This window comes from Gloeophyllum trabeum (genome assembly GCF_000344685.1).
Source record: "Gloeophyllum trabeum ATCC 11539 unplaced genomic scaffold GLOTRscaffold_00001, whole genome shotgun sequence".
NCBI lineage: Eukaryota > Fungi > Basidiomycota > Agaricomycetes > Gloeophyllales > Gloeophyllaceae > Gloeophyllum > Gloeophyllum trabeum.
The window spans coordinates 510,760-527,329 of NW_006920410.1; the positions used below are offsets into that span (position 1 = coordinate 510,760).

The 16,570-nt window shown below is 56.4% G+C and overlaps 4 protein-coding genes across 4 annotated transcripts; 2 read left to right on the forward strand and 2 right to left on the reverse strand.

Annotated features, from left to right (window-relative positions):
* Positions 1-94: 94 nt before the first annotated feature.
* GLOTRDRAFT_67449 (Sodium/hydrogen exchanger) lies at positions 95-1,848 on the forward strand (the record flags this gene model as incomplete). The annotated part of the gene is made up of 3 exons (XM_007862385.1): positions 95-353; positions 410-1,251; positions 1,573-1,848. 3 exons carry the CDS (start codon positions 95-97, stop codon positions 1,846-1,848), a joined length of 1,377 nt encoding a protein of 458 aa, XP_007860576.1.
* A 333-nt stretch (positions 1,849-2,181) lies between these two features.
* Positions 2,182-3,794, forward strand: GLOTRDRAFT_51975 (MFS general substrate transporter). The gene is made up of 5 exons (XM_007862139.1): positions 2,182-2,271; positions 2,323-2,535; positions 2,627-2,992; positions 3,043-3,243; positions 3,302-3,794. The coding sequence occupies exons 1-5, from the start codon at positions 2,224-2,226 to the stop codon at positions 3,734-3,736; spliced, it is 1,263 nt and encodes a 420-aa protein (XP_007860330.1). The 5' UTR covers positions 2,182-2,223; the 3' UTR covers positions 3,737-3,794.
* Positions 3,795-3,930: 136 nt separating this feature from the next.
* On the reverse strand, positions 3,931-5,502 carry GLOTRDRAFT_123856 (uncharacterized protein; the record flags this gene model as incomplete). Its single annotated transcript, XM_007862386.1, has 1 exon — positions 3,931-5,502. One exon carries the CDS (start codon positions 5,500-5,502, stop codon positions 3,931-3,933), a length of 1,572 nt encoding a protein of 523 aa, XP_007860577.1.
* Positions 5,503-9,198: 3,696 nt separating this feature from the next.
* Positions 9,199-11,529, reverse strand: GLOTRDRAFT_134851 (uncharacterized protein; the record flags this gene model as incomplete). Its single annotated transcript, XM_007862387.1, has 1 exon — positions 9,199-11,529. One exon carries the CDS (start codon positions 11,527-11,529, stop codon positions 9,220-9,222), a length of 2,310 nt encoding a protein of 769 aa, XP_007860578.1. The 3' UTR covers positions 9,199-9,219.
* Between the last annotated feature and the right edge of the window lie 5,041 nt (positions 11,530-16,570).

Below are 16,570 nucleotides of genomic sequence, written 5' to 3' on the forward strand. Positions count from 1 at the left end.
ACCATAACTGACTAGTACTGACTAGTGAACGGAACCGCCGACAAGGCGCTCGAGCAGTGTCTGCGCAACTAATCACACTTGGAATGTGGCCATCATGTCGTCCGACGCAGATGCATACAGCTACGCATATACTGAGCCTACCCTATCGGCTCTGCTCTCTGTCTCGTCTTTCCTGGTCGCATTGAATTTATTTAGAGTGCTAGTTGAGAATGTTATCTCTGGTGCTGGCCTCCTGGGCGAGATATCCGTAGGTGTCATATTTGGGACGCCTCTAGCCGGCATTTTGGCCCAGGAGTGGATGGCAGCTTTCGAAATACTAGGATACATCGGACTATGTTTAATGGTACTGGAAGGTATGCCTCTCTGTATCAAGACAGATTCGTTGGACTGACCTATTGCCTCGATATAGGTGGCCTGAATACACCTCTGTCCCATGCTCTGCCTGCACTGCCAATATCACTTGCGATCGCATGCACGGGAATGATAGCTCCGATAGTGAGCTCTCTTGTCTATTTCAGTCTGATTCTTCGCCCCGGGTATTCTCTCCTGCACGCGTTTGCAGCGGGTGCTGCGCTGAGCTCTACCAGCCTCGGTACTACGTTCTCCGTGCTGAGTTCGGTCAAAGGCGGTATCGGCGAACAGATAGGCCAGAGTAAACTTGGAGCTGTCCTTATGAGTGCGGCCATGGCGGACGATGTCGTCGGACTTATCCTACTGAAAGTGGTGGTTGTCCTCGGCTCCTCGTCGTCTACCTCTGTGGGATGGACCATCGGCAGGCCACTCTTAGCGTCTTTTGGTATGCTCGCGCTGTCCTGGATACTTGCGAAATGGTTGTTCGCACCTTTGGTGTCCATCCTCCTGCGCTTGACGCCCGAAAGACTGAAGCATGAAGTCAATCTTGCAGTCATCGTCCTCCTGACTACGGGTTATGTTGCAATCGCAAGCCTGGCAGGCACTTCTCCCCTGCTCGGGGCGTTCATTGCTGGTATAGTGCTCGCATTTCTTTCCGGCTCTCCCGCCGCTTCTAGCGCATCCGATGCGCTTTCTACTGCAACTGCACCGAGCTTCCGCTACACATTCGAACAATATATCAACCCAGCGCTATCTTACATCTTACGTCCGATATTCTTTGCCAGCATAGGCTTTGCCATACCCGTGAAGACCATGTTCAGAGGACCCGTGGTATGGAAAGGGATGGTATATGCTATCATAATGACTGGTGCCAAGATCCTCTGCGGCGCTTGGCTCCCCGTGGTCGACAATCTATCGTCATGGTTGACCAGACGAAAGCGCATGGCAGCCAAATCTACGAAATCCACCGAGAGCGGTCTCAAAATGAAGGACTGCAAAGCAGAGGAATCGCCAAAGAAGGCGCCTCATCCCCATCCTACTACAATTTCTGATAAAAATGCCAAGGCGGCGACTCCTCCCACTCCCCCAGCCTCACCGACGCCCAAGGGTAGGTTTGTAGCATCTGGGCCCAATAATGTCGTACAACTAGAGTCTTCACCTTCAGCGGAAAGCAGTCCAGACGGACCCTCCTCGACTGCCGTAAGATCGCTGGAGCAAGAGGCTACGATCTCGACGTCGTCTTCAGAACCCGCCCCGTCTCCCCCACCGACGTCCTTACTCTTACCAACCTCCTTGCTTGGCCTCGCGATGGTCGCTCGTGGCGAAATTGGCCTGCTGATAGCTCAAGTCGCGAAGACCGCCGGGCTCTTGGAAGACGAGCTGTTCCTGGTCTGCATATGGGCGACCGTACTCTGCACGATTTTCGGTCCGGTCAGTGTTGGTTGGGTTTGCCGGAGATGGGAGAAGGTTGGTGCTGGTATGGGGAGGTGGGGTTGAGCTAAAAAGACTATTCACTCGAGCGCCATATGCGCAAGGCGAGTTCCTTTGTGTCTCTTATGACATAGACAAGTTGACATATCGACATCCCGACAAATAGACTAGGCACGTGAAATGCCATCGCGCTGGGTGAATCCGAACCTGTCCGATGACTTCGCTCCCCGCTGCTCCCTACTAGCGGCTCTGCCCGCGACTACCACCATCATGGACTCGCGTCTGGACAACTATGCGCTACACGACATATCTAGATCTGTTCCAGACGGCAGCCTCTCGAGGGCGGATACCGCTGAGTCTTCCAGGAATGTCGAGGCCGCCCTCGAGGAGCCTCTTGTGACTCGTACTTATCAGACGCTCCTCCTCCTGTCCGGCTTCCTCATGATCTTCCAGGTCATTGGCATTAACTCCATATACGGTATCTTCCAAGTATGTTTAAACTTGTCAATAATGTATATTTTTTTATCAACGCACACGCAGGAAATGTATACCTCTCCCCGGAGCACTGTGAAGGATGCCATCGGCCAGGACGCCTTTGTGTCCTTGGTAGGCAGTATCGGCACTGGTCTCACCTGGAGTGGGGGTATTGTCGTAAATCCCCTCATCGCTCGCACGAAGGATGTCAGGTGGATCACGGTTTCCGGTGTCGTTATCATGAGCCTTGGTTTGATTCTCGCTAGTTTCAGCACCAGAGTAAGCTCAAGTCCGTTACAAACCGTGATGATGTTTGGCGAGATACGCGGTGCTACACGTCGTGAAAATACGCTGATGAGCGCCATGTTAGCTTTGGCATTTATTCCTCACTCAGGCCTTGCTCTACGGCATCGGCTCCAGTGCATACTACTTCCCCATAATATCGCTCACCCCTCCGTATTTCGACCGACATAGGGGCTTCGCAATGGGCGTTATACTGTCAGGAAGTGGTATCGGCGGGTTGGTGCTGGCCCCAGTCCTGCGCATCCTCCTGGATCGCTATGGCGTAGGGTGGACGCTTAGGATCCTGGGTCTGTGGAACCTTGCAGTTGGGCTGCCGACTGCGTGCGTGATTCGCAAGAAGGCCTCGCTGTTCCGCACGGCATCTGGATCAAGGCCTGTTGGCCAAGCTGGATTGAATATGAACCTCGTCAAGCGCGGTGCATTCCTGTGGCAGGTTCGTCTTACCCTGATGGAGTCCACGTCGCCTCTGAGATGTTGGGATAGTCGCTCGGAGCGTTCCTGCAAGCTTCAGGGAACGTGGTTCCCCTGTACTACATGACGACGTACTCAACATCCATATTGTCGTACAGCAGCTCGGCTGGGAGTCTGCTCCTTGCAATGAATAATGCGGTCAACAGCGTCTCTCGTGTCTTGATGGGCGTGATTGCGGATCGAGTTGGGCGGCAAAATACCATGATTCTGAGTGTATGCTTGAACTGCCGCCGCTCAGGACGCCAGCATCTAACCTATGTATGTTATACAGGTCTTCTTATCCGGCTTATCCGTCTTTGCATTTTGGTATGACGCTTCGCGAGTCCGTTTTCTACTCTTCGTCGTTTCGTACGGCATCTATGCTGGAGGCTACAACGCACTGGTGCCCACGACCATCGCGGAGATATATGGTGTGGAGAACTACTCATCGGTAAACGGAGTTATCTATTTCATACGAGGACTAGGCGCAATCTTCGGTGCTCCTATTGCAGGTGTCATATTGGGGAGTCATCAGAGGAGCGGAAGCTTGAGCAGCCAGAATGCCATCTCTCTGAGATACATGATGGCGACGCTAGGCTCTTTGAAGACGAAGTATAACGAGGTAGTGATATATGACGGAGTATTGTTGCTCAGTGCCGCGTTTTGCGTGCTGTACGTCAGATGGCTCGATGCCAGAGACAAAGGAGGCTGGTCATGGAGAGCGTAGATGGATATCATGTATATTGCCGGTCGTTCTATCATACTTACATGAATATTGGAGCGCCAGATAACTCGGTGATATTACGAGAATAAATGTAATGAGGTTAAGGCCGAGCGGGGCGACTGGGCCCTCGACGGCGGGCGACGCCTGGAAACGGAGCAACCCACACACTCTCGCCATCCAAATGACCGGTGATATCTTCAGGCTGTGATCTTAAGCTGGACATTTTCTCGAAGCCAGGTCAAAGAAGAGGAACAGAACATTGATGAAACGTGGCGGGCAAGGTTGACATGCTCGATAGGGATGTCCTCGGACCTGCGAAACTCGATGAGGTTGCGTAGCTCACCCTCCAGCTCCAGAGACGGCGCACCGCCACCAAGGCCACGGGTTGTATGATATTGATTGTCAAGAGTGAGTGTTCGCAGACACGAACAGAATATACCTTCCACATTAGAAACGCGGTCAACCCTTTTGAGGACCCCCATTACTTCTGTCGCCCAGCACGGACACAATCGTAGTTCCTGCACGGAAGGGAAACATGCGCAGAACTTGGCAAGCAGCGTATGCGTAGCGTATCTGCGGGGTGCCCGAGACTCGGGAATGGCCCGGGTATGGCACAAGGCGACGTTTGTAATTTGGTGCGAAAATGCGGGCCTTTTATTCGATACCGTTATGACGCAAGCCACGGCGTACCCGTCGCAGTTGGAAAACCGTAGCTCTCGCATATTCGGAGCATCTAGACAAGTGAACAGATGAGCAGTGAATTCCTCGCCTCCATCCGATCCCGTCAGCGAGACCTCGAGCGTACGGAGGGCTGGTAAATGAATCGGCTGTCGATCTTTAGCCCAATCCCAGAAGCAAACTCCGACGGTGACGAATTCCGTCAAAGATATGCAAGTAGCAAGGGCGTCACAAAGTTGCTTTGCAGTCGGAAGGTAATCCACAGACTCCAGCCTGAGATATGACAACCCAGGAAACAGATGAAGATGAGATTTGAGTGGTGCTCCTGAGACAATGAGCCGAGAAAGATCCCTAGGCCGCTTCTTGAGGATAGTGAAACTTTCATCACCACGGCACCGCCGGTCATCCTTTATCGACAATTCCCTCAGCCGTGGACAGGACACATCTTGCAGCTGGAAAGCCAAAGACCTGTTGCTGTCGGTGCAGAACACAGCTAACGGCCCATCGATGGTCACATCCAAGCTCTCCCATCTGTCTGCTGAACTGGTTATCAGCAGCTCCACTAAGTCCTGCATTCGCGAGGCAGGTCCGGGGACTGCAGGCTCAAAGGGCTTATCCGCGTGACACCTGAGTTCAACACGGAGTGGATAGGCCTGTGATCGCTGGAGCTGAAACTCCAGGATCCGACCAGAGGACACGGGCGAGACATCCACGTGGTTCCATAGTTCGGGTGTGCCGATAGCCAATGTCCTCCAACGTGAGGATACCCAGGAGAGAATAAACGGGTACGGGAGAGACGCAACAATCTCCTTCCCCACGGAAGCTTTACGCTTGCCACGATAGGTGTACGTCTTGATGAACGGGCGTAGATGCTTCCAGACGATCAGCAGCAGTTCATTCGGGAGGCGTCCGATGACGGACGTATCGTGCTGTAGAGCATGATCTTGCCTATCCACGGTCGTCGCTGACTCCGGTATCTGTGTCTCCGAAGCCAGAGACGTTCTTGCGATTTTATTATGACGCGTTGAAGCCGCCGACCCAAATTGCGGCTCTTTTGAACCTGCAGCTCGAGAAGCGAGTTTCTCGGCCATAGTGCTGTGGTCTTACTTCGTCATAGCAATCCAATATAAGGCCATTGTATTGGATCATGATGAAGGAGCCAAACTACTTACCTAGTAGATTGTTCAATAGCGACGTGAGCGAGTGAGCCACGCCCCAGGCTTGCCGGTCAGTACACTGTTCGCGCGGGAATAGTTCCGATTGGCTGTCATCAATTGTCGTCACGGGACGCGCGTTTGTCGCGTTTGTGGCTGTCTTCTACGGAAGGATATGTACTTATTCCGCTGGCTTTACGCGATTGCGAGACGCATATTATTCCCATGACGGAGCGGCGAGCAATGATTTCGACAATACGCACTAGCTAAGGACGTCCATCTTTAGGACTGCTATATGCCACTCGCACTTCGTTCCGGGATTTTCTTGTGAGCTAACCTGTACAGATATATTTGAGTACAGCTCTCTACCTGTTTGTGACTTACGTGTCGATATCTGGAGCAAAGGGATTTCCAAATCCAAGGTGAGTTCTCTGTTTATATCCGTGTCGGCCTGACAGTTGTTGCTTGCCACTTGGACAGCGGGATGCATTGACCGAGTCTGTTCTAAAGAGGAACCTCAGGTTCCGTCTTTTCATCTTTGCATTTGTCCCGAGTCAGCCCACTAGTAGATGTTCGAGTACTTCCCGATCCCAACGGATTAGATGAACACGAAAACTTGCGGTCAGGATTAGCGTAATCAATGTTTAGATAAACGTCTTTCTTGATCGAGACTACTCCCCAAGTCCCGGATATGGAATGACTACCCGATGAGTGTACAATCTCTCTCTCTCGGTTTCTAATTTGACTGATCCTCGTGATCACACGCAATTCAGCATCCATTTTGCAGACGACACCCAAGACATTCGTCCATCCCGGTTCCTGACATCCCTTGAGGCTGAAACTTCTCAATCGCCATGAGGCAGTCGGGATGATGCCCAGCGTGGAAGCAGGGCTAAAGCTTCTGCTTTGAGCTCACTACTTTTGTGTCGAAGCATGCACACAGTAGATCGCTGGCGGTTGCCGATGCATGTGCGCGCAAGTTTCCAGGATCATCGTCCCGCCCAAATCGAGAGGAACTACCAGAAGAAGGTACGCAATCATTACCTATCTTGCCTTCGTCTGAGGCTAACGCACGTATAGTGCTTCAGATGGACGCGGGATCTAATGACAGTCACTAGGTTAACTCCGGGCGCGCTGATCTCCTGGTACGTTCATTTGTGCCTTATCGTCCTCTGCAATAGCTTGTAAGTCTTCAATACTGGCATCTCGCCCCGCGTACCACCCGCACCCGACCGTGTCCGACCCGCGCCATTCAAACGATCGGCGGTCCCGCCCTGAGCCATTTCCTGCGCGCTCTTCGCAGTCACATTTGGGCACGCCCCTATGCTTCTTATTCTATCTATCGGTGCAACTTGAACCCCAATTCCTAGCAGTCGGTCACCCGTTCCTGGTATCTGCTGCCGCGAGTTTCTGGACGCTAACTAGATCGTGCATCCCGACCCGACCTACTTTCGATCAATTCAGTCGCGCCTCCGCACCTGTCCCGCACAGGTTTCCTTTCCATAATTCCCTCCCCGCCTGGGCCCAGCAGGCTGCAACCCAAGCAACTCCGCCTCTTCCCCACGGCATCGGGTCATGTTTCGACCTATTTTGCGAAGCCATGGCACGCAAAGTATGTACGCCGATCGTGCGATTGATCTACGTAGAGTTCAACTATGTGTATACTATCTTGGGCTCTTGCATCTTGCACCCTGTATATGCTGAATCGCATCGAGAACACTGCGTGCTGATACGCCAACGCTGGGCTGAATTCGGACGCACAGGGACAATTGATTCATGGACGGGAAGGGCGACGACCAACTCGACGAACAATGGCTTGACAGTCAGAGTTAGACTCGCGCCTTCCCTGCATTTTTTTCGGACAGCGGATTCTCATGCGAGGCTGGCTTGTGCAAAAATACCCTCACCCCTCCGTCCAGCAAATATCGGGCGTACCTCGCGCGTCCCGCCCTTCACGCTATCTCTCGCAGTCCCAACACAGCTGTTAGCTCATATACATACCTGACATGGAACCCATCACCCCAACACCAAGCTCGACCTTCTCTGATTTCCTGGTCAATTAACATCCACGAAGCGGGCTATACCAGCCCCCGTCCCCTTAAGCTTCCCACACCGGATATCACACCTTCGTTCCCATGTACATACAGTACACGCAGACAGGCGCGCATCACAATAATAGGAATTCGGATGATCGCGCGCAATTTGGAATGGGTGATGGATTGGTATTGTCGCCGTGGGCTGCGTCGGTCGGGATACGAACACACAATCGCTGGCTCCAATGTCCAACGGACACTCCTGCAGTGAGAATAACAAGTCAGATACTTACGGTCACCAAGCCTGTACACACAAACCACACACATCTGCTCACGGCCGGCGTTGTATTCCAAGCACCCATGATACATAGAATCAATGATACGGCTGTCAGTTCAATTGACCGGTGATTATAATAGTACCGCCACGCACCATATCTCCTCGGAAATGCCAATGATAGCGTCAATGTCCGTTCATATCGAGCTCTGATTGACACCGCAAACGCAAGTGCCAAATTCAACACCGTTCCGTTCACCCGACCGCGCAATCCACTTGGCCGCAGCACCAAGACATGCCTTTGCAAAAAAAAGAGAACTCCTCGATTGACGGGTACTAATGTTACATTGCAAAAAAAAACAGAAGAAAAACAGAACCGCAAGCCAAACCAAAAAAGCGGCAGAGTATGTATGTACGGACGACACAACGAGACAAACACCACCGGCAACACCAGATGCGATCTGGTCCAACTCAGCCGGGAGGAGGGGTAACGAGGGGGAGGGGGTATGATGATGGGGATGAGTGAGTACGTACGGTTGAGCGCGCAGGCGAGGAGCATACAAAACGGATGGATGGATGGACGGATGAACGAGCTAGCATGGAATAAATACGTTGAAGTGGAGTGAAAGGAAATCGGGAGAGCAAGCGTGCTGCGCGCGTGTATGGCATGGCAGCGTTTTATAGTCCGAGAGGATGGGATGGGGGGGGGGGGGAAGGTGATGAATGGATGGATGCGACGGTGGGTGTCATTAGGGCGTAACCAGGCGTGATGAGCGTAACAGTAGTAGTTCTTGTAGACATTGCGAGTGCCGAGACCCGAGACGAGATGAGAAAAAGCAAAAAACAGAGAGCCGCCGTCAGATCGGGGAGACGCCAGATATTCCGTTTAAATGTAGTGATTTTCTTGATGACAGAGAGCGAGCGACTTGAGAGAGAAAAGCGAGACCAGCGAGCAAGCAGCCGCGCTTCTTGACTGTTGAGCAGATAACGAATAACTATACCACCTCCGTTTACGTACGACCCCCCGCGCAAGACCCGGCCGGGCACACGTGACGGCGCCCCTTCAGGCAGGAGCGACACCGGGGAGCAGGCGGGGGGGAGGGCGGGGGCCCCGCATAAGGGAATTCGGGCAGGGGATCCTTCCAAGTGCGAGCGTTCACGTCGTGTTTGATTGATTTATGTTACAGCGACTCTATACGCCGGGCGGACCTTGCAGGACCTGCGAGTACAAGTAGTCAGCGTCTGCCGTTTGGCCAGTCGTAAATGTCTGAGACGACGGCGCGCGCCAGCAACGAAGACCGGAAACTCACCTAACGTCCAAGTCCGCCCCGCCGCCGCGATTCACACTCATGCACTCCCGACACCCATCCCCCCCTCGCCCAGCCTCCTCCCCATCCCAAACCCAAACCCCACGTCCGTCCCGCCAAACCCAAACCCATACCCCTCCAGCCCGAGCCAGCCGCTGTTGTTCACATTGGTCGGCGTCGGCGTGCTCGCCGCGCTCGCGGGCCCACCCAGCGGGCTCTGCGCAAAGCAAAACTGGCGCACAAACGCCGCGTACGAGCTGTCCTTCGTGCTCGCGCCCCGCGGCGTCGTCGCGCCCGACCCCGCCGACTCGGCGGCGTCCTCGCCGTGCACGGGCGTCACGACGCCCGAGTCCGGCGGCGAGCTCTCCGCGGAGCTCATGCTCGGCGTCGGCGCCTCGTCCTTCTCCTTCTGCACCGGCACGACCGTCGTCACGAACTGCCCGCCCACGATCTCGCCCACCATCTTCACCTCCACCTTCTCGTGGTGCTCCGGCTCCTCCGCGGCTTCCTTCTTCTCATCCTCGTCCTCGCGCATATACCGCCCGTCCCAATAAAACGCCTCCTTCCACTCCCGCTCGACATCCTCAATCCGCTGCTCGCACTCCTGCTCCTGCTCCTTCGGACTGGCCACCTTCGGCGGGCTCCCAAACCCAACCGGGCTGAAGATCCCACTTCCGTTCCCCCCAATTGGACTGAGCGGGCCCGCGGGCTGCATGCCCACACTGGGCACGCTCGGCGCGGCGTAATTCGTCAGCTTGAGCTTCATCGAACCGCCCCCGCGGCGCTGGGGCGGCGGCGGCGGCGGCGGCGTGTACGGCAGCATCCCCGGCAGCACCGACGGCGGGCCCGAGTTCGTGCGCACGAGCGCGGCGGGCTTCACCGCCGGGACGCTGTCCAGCGACACGGACACCCCCCTGGACGCGGGCGGGCTCGGCTTCTCGTCGGTGCGGACCTGGCCCGTGACCGGGGTGGTCCTGAGCGTGCTCGGCGCGCGGAAGCTGCCCTGCTGGCTCGAGCTGAGCACGGGGCTCTCGGGCGTCTTCACGGCGGGCGCGTCCACGACCTTCCTGAAGCCGACGCGGTAGTTCTTCCCGTCGTTGTTGTCCCACCACTCGCCGACGCCCGGCGCGGTGTAGCGCCCGACCATGTAGAGCGTGCGCTCGTTCAGGCGGTGCTCGTAGTCCTCGAGGCGGATCACAAAACTGAAGCGGTCCCACTGCGGGCGGCCGTCCGGGGGCGGCATGTCGTCGCCCGCCTGCGAGGACGCGTGCGCGATGATGCCGACCGCGTCGCCGACGGTGCGCGTGCGCGGGAAGGGCGGCGGGATGCTCGGGAGCGAGACGACGTGCTTGCAGGTGACCTCGGACGTGGTCTGCCAGTCGTCGAGCGTGAAGCGCACGGCGACGGCCTTCTCGAAGGAGAGGTTGCGCACGAGGACGGAGCCGCGCAGCGTGTAGGGCCGCGTGCGCGGGAGCGTGACGGTCTCGAGGTGGATGTTGGCGTAGGGCGAGGGGCTGGGCCGCGGGATGGGTGATGTGACGGCGGGGCTGGCGTCGATTTCCCAGTGCGAGTGGGGTTGAGACGTGGACGGTGATGCGGGCGAGAGCGGGGGCATGGTGGGGAAGGGGTATCCGGAGGACTCGGCTTCGGTCTCGGTCTCGGTGTCCTCGCCTGGCTTGAAAGAGAGGAGACTTGCGGGCTTGCCGGAGGACTTGAAGACGCGGACGTGCTCGATGGGGCGCTTGGCGTCGGCGTTCTCCTCGTCGTCGTCCTCGTCGCCAAAGTGCACGGACTTGACTGACGGCGTGGAGGGCGCGGACTGGGTGCGTATGTGGAGGGCGGGGATGTTGGGGGAGGAGGTGGACGACTTGAGCGACGATTTCAGGGGCTTGCCGTTGGATAGGAGGATGACGGGGGAGGAGGGCGTGCGGTGCATTAGCGAGGGCCGCGGGGAGAATGGGCGCGGAGACGGCGGGCCATACGGAGAGTTGCGGGGGGAGGAGCGTGGGAAGGGGACGAGGAGCGGCTGGGGTTGCGGGGAGGGTCTGCGCGGGGCGAGGTTCGCGGTGTCGACCGAGAGGCCAAGCGAGTTGAGAGCGGGCCCGCCCTTGCGCGTGACGGCGTCGAGCGGCGGGGGAATCGCGTCGTCGTCGTCGTCGTCTTCGTCCTCCTCGGACGAGCGAAAGTGGAACTTTTTGGCGGGGGCGGCCTTGCGGCGGGGGAGGGCGCCGAGCGAGGCAAAGGCGCCGTCGCCGCGCTCGCTGGAGAAGGTGGCGGTGGAGGAGCGGGTGCGGCGGTGCTGCGGGCGGAAGACGGGGGCGGCGTCGGTGGCCGGCGTCGAGTAGACCATGGCAGAAATGCGGGCAGGAGAGAAACGGGGTCGGGGTGTTTGTTAAGAGGCGGGACCTAGGTCGGTGGAGCAGTCAGTGACGTCAAGCGCATCATCGCTGTCGCGCTTACCCACGCAATTTTGCGGGCTGCTATGTACAAGTGGTCGAGGGGCACGACGAGGGCGGCGTCGTGGATGCTGCAGCCGGGGCGATGGTCTGAGAGCAGGGAGATAGCGGCGGTTAATAAAGGCTTGGGCTGGCAATCGCTCCATTCTTCTGCCCCTGCGAAGGATCTGAGACCGCTGGGCTGGCAGTCCTGCAATCCAGAACCAGCACGCTCCACTCGAATAGCAAATTGCCCGTTCTGGTCATCTCGGTCCGACGCTTCCTATTCCCACACTCATCCCCCGTGCCTTATCTCCCCAGGCCGACGGCGCCACCGTCCAATCAATCAACCTCTTTCGATCTTTCCCAGTCCTCGGTCGCCCCCCGATTGAGCCGCCCTCCTCGTCACCCTCGACCGCAGCGCTGCACGCACTCCTATTTCCCCGTATACATCATCCTCTACCCCAGACTTTCTCCCCTGTTCGTGTCCTGCCACACCTCCCCTCCAACCGTCCCGACTCCCGCTCCCATCACACGTGGGCCCTAAACATATCCACGTAGATCGCGTCCAACATATCTACATACACGTCGACGCCAATCCGCGTCCTGCTTCTTCTTCCTGTTATCTTCGCCCGCCTTCGTTGTGTATTCATTTCCCATTCCTCCCGGGCGCGCTCCCGCAAACGTGCGCCTGTCTCCTTCAGTCAGCCTTGGCAGCCCACCCACACCATCACTCGACCATCCATTACAGTACCCAGCCCATCCCGCAGCCTCGGACTTACCGGGGCCCATGGCTATCTATCTATAGGACTGCGCACATCCCTCCCACCTCATTCATGAATCAAGGTTCCGCTCGAGCCCGACATTACCCGCAGCGGCATTCGGGATTCGGGGCCTCGTACCTGCGCCTCGGTAAGTTCGTATCCCACTCTAAATTGGAAGCCAGCCTGGGCAAATAACACATCCAACATGTCCAAATCAAAGCTGCGGGTGATAAGTACCCGCGTTGCGAACAAGAACATGAACAAGAGCGGTATATTATACCAGTGCTAGCCATATATACGACTAGGCAACTAGCAGCGACATCGACAAGCCACGACGGGAACCTTCTTTAATCCCGCACTTGCTCTCGCGATAATCGCGAATCCTCTGCTCGGGCCTCAGGCCCGACCCCACGCTGGCAACACCGCCCCTGCTCGCCCTCAAAACCCTAATCCGATTCGCGAATAACGAAGAAAACGCGGCCAGCATTATGAACCACGCAGGCGACGACACGATTATCTGCTTCTGATCGTCGACGACGCCACCCGAGTATACCCCGCAGCCGCACGCGCGAAAATCCTGGCTGCACTCGTCATATCTGGCCCGAATGCTCGTGCCCCTGGTTTGCCCTTCTGCAATTTGCCATGCGACAATCTCGCCCATAAAGACTGTGCGATCTGCGGTCGATAATTGACGCCACCCGAGTTTGCACCCCGATGCTCGGACTCTGCTTCAAGACTTGCAAGATGCGTCTCCTTAGGTCTCAGGTCTTGCACGAGAGGACTCTATCGCTCCTTCAACCAACATACTCTTCTGATTCTGCCTTGCTTTGAGAGGGATCCAGCGATCGTGACCACCGTGTCTGTACTTGCTCTGCTCTGTGAGCTGAGGGAATGCACATCGCAATGTGTTGTGGCGCGGGGAGCGACGTCTTACATTCTGCTACCCCAGTGCGCTCGCACGGGCGTGGCGACGTGTTCCCATATCGCACCCAGGCGCATCACCCACGTTTGCACAGTGGACGCCACGTTGAGCACAGCCGTCCCCTCCTCCGAGTCGTACTTGTACGTACAACCCCATCGACATCACGCATTCCCGTCCATCGACTTGCCTTCTCTGCCCCCTTCCCTTACCTGCTTCAAAGCAACAGAAGCCCTGTCGCCACCAGCTTGTGCGAATCTGATCCGCCACGTAGCGCCCGATCCCACTGGCGTCTGCTCGGAAGCCAAAGCATTGACGCCCCGAGGGTTGCCCGGTGCTTCGCGCCCGTCCCGTATCCCGATGTCACTGTCAATGTCAACGCCAGCGGCGGACTCGGAGATCTTCTGTGGATCGCTATGTAGTCTTCACGGCCCCGATCGTGTTTCCGGTCGCTGTACGTACTCGCCCACTCGCCGCGCTCGTGCACAGTGCAGGCAATTCAGGCCTCCTGTTTGCCTTCCCCGGCCGCGGTGCCGCCTTCTGCGGTCCATATCCCGAAAGGCGTCTCCTGACGGATGCCCAGGCCTGTTGTCGCGTTTCTTGCGCGTTCCCGGTGAAAGCGGTCTAGAGCCCCGTACGTACTCCCGCGCGCCTTCTATGTATGGCTATGTCACCGTCGTCGGGTGCACGGCGCGAGCCTCGTCGTGTGCGGGGTTGCTTCGCTGAGGGTCTCCTTCCCATACTGCGCCTCGAATCTCCCGCGATCCCATTTCATCGCAATACGCCTGAGGGGAGAGAAATCTTTTGCTTCCGCGCCGATCGTTCCACTCCACCGTCCGAATGGACCTCATTGCCACGTATGTATGTATGTATGTACATGGGTACAAGTGTCAAGTGCGGTTGTTGATGGACAGGCTGTGCGCACAATAACGTACGTCCTGGTGTTATCTGTGCTGCGGTGAGTCCGATTGACGCGCAACGGTGGGTGGCGCAGAAATTTTTGTGCTCTATCGCCGCAGAGCGGACTGTGTTGTATTTCTCGTTGTGACCGGGACGGCTGTGTCGGTCAACGATTCCCACATGCACTCGCCCATGTATGTAGCGGCATGGATATTCACCGTCCCTGCGAATGTCAGTGAAGCAGCGGAATCAGCCAACTGCTTGGCCGTGATCAATTTGGAATGGTGTTGATAACTGAGCCTGGCGGCGATTAGATTAGATCGAGATCTGGTGCAGTGCACTGGTATCTGACATGGCAGATCTGATCCGCTCTGTGTCGGTACCGGCCTGCGCGCGTTGATGCTCTTCTTTACGACGACGACGCGCGAGCTGGACACCGTTCACGCACGCCACGTCGCGAATCCGAGTCGGCGCGTTGAGCACCCAGCTCGGGAAGAACATAGGCTTGTGCCGGTCTTGGGCTCAGGCTCAGACTATGATTCAAGAGTGACACCACCAGACCGACCGCGTGGCTTGGATGCCTCTGCGGCGAGCCCTCTAGAACCATCCGCGGGGCCCACCGAGGCAGGCGCGCCGCGGCTGCGTATCTGTAGCTCTACTCGCCGACGTCCGGCGCGGCGTGCTGTCCTTGAATCATGCGCCGAGCGGCTCAGCGTTGGGCTCGCGGATAGTACACACGTCTTGCGGCGGTCGTGTTCTCTCTCGTTGCTGCCGCCCTTCTGTGATACATAATATGCACGGTGCTTGCTTGCTCATGCATGCATGCTGTGTTGTATTTCGGCTTAGCCCCGACGAAATCAAGGTTCGCTGCTGACAACCCCGTACTCCGAGCCGGTCTCCCAGCATCACGATACTGACAGGGCGTCTTATCCACCGAAGGTGTCTTCGGCCTCCGACTAATTCTGGCTTATGTTATTTACGGCACCTGCGACTTCTCCGGGATGTCAAACACAGGGGCTCATCGGTCAATACGAGCTCGCGTTTATCAGCTAGAGGACACTGCTAAGTAAGTTCCTCGGCGGTCATGGAGCGAAGCTGACTATGTACTGCGTCACTCCCGAACCTCGTCTCCGTATTGTCCTCCGGAAACGTCGTGTGTTATAACCGACCCCGGCCAGTCACAAAGCCCGAATCACTGGGTGCAATTCCCATATTGAGCCACTGAGAAAGTGTGAAAGAAACCGGACAAAGGTCAAATTTTGTTCATAGTGTTGCCTTGCAAAACATATGAAAGCTCAATGAATAGTGCTGAACAAAGAACATATCCTGTGCCACAATCAGGTTTTTGCACACTCAAAAGTAGTATTATTCTAGTTCGGTTCACCAATTGTGCAATAGACAATCATGAAAAAAGTTTGACCTTTGACCTGTTAATTTCACAGTTTTCTGCATGCTCAATATGGGTGATGTACCCAGTGAATGCAGCAATTGTCCCCGGTCACTAAGTAAGCCTGGAGTCCACCCGCTGACATCTGTCCGCGGCGCAGCCCTGGGTGTTCACTGATGTCTGAAATAGTACGGGCCACAGAGGTGTCGGGAATATCGGGATTTCGATTGCAAGGCTTCGCAGGGATTGATACCCAGGGATATGTTCTCTTCGTGGTTGAGGACGTATTCCGAATTCGGAATGCCTATCGTATCCCGACGCGGTGTTGATGCGCTCCCAAGGCGGGATGATGGCTTGATCCTTGCACGCACGCTGTCCGACGAGAGCTGCCACCAACTGGTCTGCCTGAGCAAGCGCGCGTCTAGCCTGGTGAGCCTAATCATCGTCATCTCGTCGGCTGTCCTGTGTCGGCACACTTTAGGCCCTGCATTCAGTAGGATCGAGCGGCGGAGGCAGTCCTCGCATCCGTTATGGTCGAGATATCGTAGGTAGTTTAAGGTTGGAGATTGCACAGCGACGCTATCGGCCGCGTGTGTTCCTTACCACCTATACAGCTTGACGTCAGGTTCATTCACGCTAGTTGATAGGAGTACACCAGCCTGGATGGAATCCGCGGACTTAAGGCGAAGGTAAAGACGGGCTAAGGCTGGTCCACTAGTGCGAGGTTCGTGAAGAGTTCCTGGCGGCAGACGCGAGCTGGGGGTGCTCCACCTACTCGAAGAGCGCAATGCCCTGCGCTTCGTGAAGGGAGGCTATCGACGAGTCCTGGATAGCCCGAGTCGAGGTGTGCCGTCATACTCTCCTCTTGACTCACTTGCCTATTCCCGCAGGCAGACAGACGGGTTGACCTCAGTATGTTTGCGAACGTCTATCGATCGGCACACCGGCCTGTTAACGTTGTCATTGACGTCCTAGATACGCCCAAC

Bases quoted from the DNA above. Each gene is read 5' to 3' on its own strand.
- GLOTRDRAFT_51975 (XM_007862139.1), top strand. From the start codon at position 2,224: ATGATCTTCCAGGTCATTGGCATTAACTCCATATACGGTATCTTCCAA. The intron at 2,272-2,322 runs GTATGTTTAAAC...ACGCACACGCAG, and splicing joins CCATATACGGTATCTTCCAA to GAAATGTATACCTCTCCCCG. The intron at 2,993-3,042 runs GTTCGTCTTACC...ATGTTGGGATAG, and splicing joins GCGGTGCATTCCTGTGGCAG to TCGCTCGGAGCGTTCCTGCA.